The following is a 5,816-nucleotide window of genomic DNA, read 5'->3' as shown; positions in this document are numbered from 1 at the left end:
ATTAAAAATTTATATTTATATTATTATTATTTATTTCTTATCTTTCTCAAAACACATATAATTTAGATAGGTTTAATTAAAATCATTTATGCATATTTTTAGCATTGAGTGTTTGTTTCCCATAATTTTACATTTGGTGATATTGAGGAATATAATACTAATTTACAATTATTTTGCAAACTAAGAAAAGTTGGTGTAATACAATTTGGTTGTGGTGTACAATATATATTTATTGACCATTCAACTATATTTTTTTCTGAATACAATACCAAATTACCATCATTTTGTAATCTCAAATAACATGATGTAATAACTTTTTTAATAGTGAAAGTTTGCCATAGTTTATATTCTCCTTTATATAAAATTAAATTGCAATTTAAATGTAAAAATAAGAATATTTTTGAATTTGGGGATGATAAGTATTCATTTGTTAATAAAGTATGATGAGGTTTATTTTTAGAACCACTATATAGAGTACTTTTAAATATATTACAATCCATAAGAGATTGGAAAGTTAATATGTTGTTAATAATGTTATCTCGCTCAGATGAACCATCACGGCTATAATAAATTTGATATGATTTACTTGTTATAATTGCATAATTTGCAGCTGCTTGTAAAATTTTAAAAGAGTATTGAGCTAATAAATTTCTGAACCCTTCATAAATTGTATGCCCTTTTATTATTTTATTTGTACTTCCACTTGATGCACAACTTTGAGATTTTCCAGTAAATCTTGATAATTTTATAACTACTACTCCTATTGATAAAGGTATTGTAATAGCATGTGACCAAGTTTCTGAAAAATCATCTTTTCTACCAATATTTGAGATAATAGAATCTATAGCATTTATTATTGTTTGCATATCAATACCACTTGTGCTTCCTTCAAATCCAAATTCGAGTAAGGTACCTTGGATTTCCAAAGGAACTACCAAAGAAATTAACATATAAATAAGGTGCCTCACCATTATAAAGTCCACAATTAAAAGTTAATTAGAAACATCTCTAACCCTAAAGAGATTATGTCATTGTGTTATTGCAATAAAGCCGAAATGGTTTGCCACGATAGTCTTCCATAGTCTCCTTGGTCTTTATGTTTCTTCTGGATTAAGTGAAGAGACAAACCTCCAAGCCTCCTTTCCCGTACACGTTGGTCTGGACGACGTACGGCACGAATTTAATCCACGTGGCACCCGAAGGGAGAGGGGCATAGCATTACGGTGTCACACAGCAATAATCAGTCCAGCCAGAGTAACGTCGTCCAAGCAAGAGCTTGCGGCTCAAAACGCATAGCGTTGGCGTCTGGAAAGATCCCGTAGTCGCCACTCATCGACACCAAGAACTCGTAGCCAGGTATGAGCAGCCCTCCACTGGCTGCATGCGTGAGGGATGGTGTCAAAGCTGGGAGCTATACCCTTCAAGGAAAATGAGCCGCAATCGCGTCCGAGGAGATTGAATCCTTTTCCAAAAGACCGCTGCTGTCTCGTGGGAGTTAAAATTAGATTACAATTGAAGTTCCAAATTCGATGGCGGTGGTGGCAGCGGCGCTGCGGGCAGTGGGCGGGTGGGCGGGCGGTGCTGGGCTGGGGCTGTGAGGCTATCACTGTTGCTTATGACTATGACTATGACTATCACACCAAAATGCAGCTGCGTCGGAACACCATGTCGGAGGAGATGGCATTGAGCTGCTTGGAGCAAATCACTTGTCAAGGCGTTGTCAAAACTCCTTCCAAGTACGTGTGTACACTGAGAAACAAACCAGAGCTCAGCAGTCACACGAACCTGATCAAGTAGCAAATCATCAAGGAGAAAAGTGGATCATCGGCATGCATCCAAGTTTTCAAAGTGGCCACCATTCCCGCCAGGTTTGCTCGTCTCCCACCACTGCAACGACAATGTAAATCACTAATCGATGCAAACCGCTTCACTATCTGCATATCGAGCAGCACTAAGTTGAACGAGAAAGAAAACAGAAGAAAAACTCACCTGAGATCAATCGCCTGCAAGCGAGCATGTTTCCAACAACACATAGAATTCCTATAAAATGCTGGATGGAGAAACACGAGCTGAATCAATAGAACAATCGAAGAGCAACTGAACATACTCACTAGCCATACGTTGCCTGGTTTCTCTCCTTAGAGTCGAGCCAGTAAACTTGAGCGTCTTTTCTCCTCCAATACTGCTGGAGTTCCCAGTTTTCAAGATGAAAGAACTCCTTCAACGCCGTTGGTGGACATGCTACAAAAACAAACACATCACACTACTCAAAGAGGGTAAAACTTGACTGGTATCTAGACACACCTCAGGAAAGTTTAGGATTTGGCTTCCCGACTGCAAAAGTGTATGACTTCTTTCTTGCGCTCTTCACCATTTGCTACATTTTGTATAGATCCAACTGCCAGGAAGACCAGGTGTTAGAGAAATGCCAACTAACATCGAGCGATTAAATAGTACCTACAACCGAAGTCGATATTGAAATCAGGCGACTAAAAGGCTTCGTAACTTCGCCACAAAGTCGAGCTCTGACTGGACATGCGATCACAGGATTATCTCTCACAAGAACAAACTCCATGTAATTCTAGAGAGATTGAGGGAATGAGGAACTTTACTGGTCGGGTCGCATCCATATAGTACCAAAATCGATTAGCGGCAGAAAGAATCCAGAGGACGAGCGCGATGCGATCGGGAATGCACATTCCAGCCACCGATCAGCAAGCGCCACAGCAGAGCGTCATCGCGCCATCGATCGCACCAGAGCTCGTACAGCTCGAGCGCTTGTGTGTTATACCCAGCATCGTGGTTGTTCCTCCTCTGTATTGCATCGAAGATGGATCTAGCAGGCTCGAGCTCCCCACACTTGGCGTAGAGATCCACCAGAGACGTTCCAACGAGCTCGACCATCCCAGTGGAAGCAACTCGAGCATGGATAGACTTGCCACTCTCCAAGTCTCGCAGCTCCGAGCATGCCTCGAGAACGCTCGAGAAAGTAAAGCTATCCGGCTGGGCTCTCTCAAGACACATCCTTGGAGAGCTTCCCAACTATGCCCAAACTTTGCCAGGATTTGCCTAATCCAGGCATTTTCTCAACATATGGCCATAAGTTCTTGTCACAATCATGTGGGTGAACTACTCGGTGCTAACAAGACAAGCAAAATCTAGTTACCAAATACAACTTTTGCATATAAAACAATGTTAGACTTAAAACAAGAGTGGTGTGCATAAACGAAAGCTAAACAATGACAAGGATTTGGAGCTTCAAGCTTGTTCTTCAAACCTCGCATGTTTTCTCGCATTGCTCTTCATGCCTGGCGATCGATCAATCGTTATTTGTGGAGTTCCAGGAGGCAGTCCCATTCAGGAACGTGTTCTAATCCTTTGGGGCATCAGCAACAGCAACAAGCTAATAAACATGTTGGCCTGACACTCAGGTAGAACTCTTTTAATTCTGGGATTTCCTGCTTGGTAGAGAGTTTTTCTGAGAATTTCAACTTCAAGGATTGGGATTTAAGTCATATAATTTCCAATATAACAACCTTGTAAAATATCTTGGGCAGAATGTCAAGAGCATCTGCCCTGATCCTCTAATTTAGCTCAATAAACTGAAATAGAAAAGAAGCATTATTAAAAGTAAAAAGGTATGGCAATGTGATCAAAGGTGCATCTTTTATTTACTCATGTTCAGATATTTTATTTGCTTTCAATTGCACACAAAATTAGTATGAATATGATTGCTTATAATAACAATTGAAACATGATTGTGTGCATTATAATATTGACATCACTGCAGGGACATGTCATTGCACAAACAAAAGTGTGCAATTATGTCATCTCCTTTTTTTTGAGTGATTTGATTCCAATTTACAACTCATGGAGCTTGGTATGTACAAGAAAGCATAAAGCATTTTAAAATCTTGTTGTGGGTACATTTCTACGGTTTTTATGGCTCCTCGAGATTTTCTGGCGGTGGAGACACAAACCGATCGCATACATGCCACAACTCATCCGGGAGGGATCCCACAAAGAAGTTTGTGCTGATATCCAGGATCGGTTGCCAGTGACGTCGAGCTGCATGAGATTGCCACACTGCTGCAGTGTTGTAACTGAGCAGTGCACATTGAGGTCAGTGAGGTTGGAGAGATTGCCGATGCTGGCTGAGATCTCACCAGAGAGGGAATTTTCAAAGATCTGGAGTGAGTCTGGGAGGCTGGGTGTTGGGCTGGGGCTGCTCCAATCCAGCTGCTGCAGTACCACTAGGGAGAAGATCAATGGAGGACGTGTAATATTGGAAATAAGCAGATGTGAATTTTCATATGTGGTTGTATGCAAATATAAGGATTGTGATTCACACAAACACATATATGTTTTATCTTGCAAAATAATTGAATTGCTGCCCATCCTAGGTACCTTTGGGAGGTGTACCTCCCCCTAAAACATTTTTTTTTTAAATCAAGATATAAAGATTCTTAATAAGGGTTTAGAACTTTAAATTAAAATTTTAATGTAAAAAACAAATATAAAGTTCATTTTAAATACTTTTATACAATATTATATCATTTTTAATCATATAAAGAAAATAAAAATAAAGAAAAAAAGCTAGATAAAGTTATAATTTATTTAATATTTTAATAATAAAATACATTTAATACAAAGTTAGCTAGAAAATGCTGTCTGCATTTGTTTTATTTTTATTTTCCAAGATTAAATTTAAAATAAAATTTATATATAATGAATGACAGTAATAAAGTTGCTTTCACTAAACTAAGAACATTTTAATACATATTATATAGATAACTACTAAGATAACAATTTTTAATAAAATAAATTTTATAATTGTCTTATCAATTAGTATAAAATAGTATTATGACTGTATGATGCATGCAACAACAAATGGCTTTCTTAGTAGTGGTATTATTTCTATTTAGTATTATTTATTCATCCAATTGACTAATAAATATAAACATGTTAATAATTTATAAATATAAGATTAATCCAATTGTAATAGATGATAGAATAAACTAAAATATACTAGGAAGTGTTTATGAAAATGAATAAATTATAAACATGTTTAAATAGAAACCATTAAATGATAGAATATCCTAGAATATTCAAGTATAGTCTAGTATATCCACTACCACCTCAGTCCCCTTATAGGTTTTTTTAAGTAAAATAAAACATATTTAGAAAAAAAATAAAGTTTAATGTTTATTACTATTTATTTATTTCTTATCTTTCCCAAAACACATATAATTTAAATAGCTTTAATTAAAATTATTTATACATATTTTTAGCATTAAGTATTTGTTTCCCACAATTGTCCATTTGGACAATTGTGTCCATTCCTCAACATTTGGTGATATTGAGGAATATAATACTAATTTACAATTATTTTGCAAACTAAGAAAAGTTGGTGTAATACAATTTGGTTGTGGTGTACAATATATATTTATTGACCATTCAACTGTATTTTTTTCTGAATACAATAAAAAATTACCATCATTTTTTAATCTCAAATAACATGATGTAATAACTTTTTTTATAGTGAAAGTTTGCCATAGTTTATATTCTCCTTTATATAAAATTAAATTGCAATTTAAATGTAAAAATAAGAAAACTTTTGAATTTGGGGATGATAAGTATTCATTTGTTAATAAAGTATGATGAGGTATATTTAGAACCACTATATAGAGTATTTTTAAATATATTACAATCCATAAGAGATTATTATGTTGTTAATAAAGTTATCTCGTTCAAATGAACCATCATGGCTATAATAAATTTGATATGATTTACTTGTTATAATTGCATAATTTGCA

At 35.8% G+C, this 5,816-nt stretch overlaps 1 protein-coding gene across 1 annotated transcript; it reads right to left on the bottom strand.

The window, feature by feature from the left end:
- Positions 1 to 1,240: 1,240 nt before the first annotated feature.
- Positions 1,241 to 3,024, bottom strand: LOC9638228 (pentatricopeptide repeat-containing protein At4g35130, chloroplastic). The gene is made up of 5 exons (XM_024678119.1): positions 2,709 to 3,024; positions 2,126 to 2,241; positions 1,786 to 1,934; positions 1,641 to 1,650; positions 1,241 to 1,411 (listed from the first exon to the last, which is right to left on the bottom strand). The coding sequence occupies exons 1-5, from the start codon at positions 3,022 to 3,024 to the stop codon at positions 1,241 to 1,243; spliced, it is 762 nt and encodes a 253-aa protein (XP_024533887.1).
- Between the last annotated feature and the right edge of the window lie 2,792 nt (positions 3,025 to 5,816).

Source organism: Selaginella moellendorffii, unplaced genomic scaffold (genome assembly GCF_000143415.4).
Source record: "Selaginella moellendorffii unplaced genomic scaffold, v1.0 SELMOscaffold_21, whole genome shotgun sequence".
NCBI lineage: Eukaryota > Viridiplantae > Streptophyta > Lycopodiopsida > Selaginellales > Selaginellaceae > Selaginella > Selaginella moellendorffii.
Note: the sequence above shows the minus strand (reverse complement) of the source record. Positions and strands in the feature narration are given on the sequence as shown.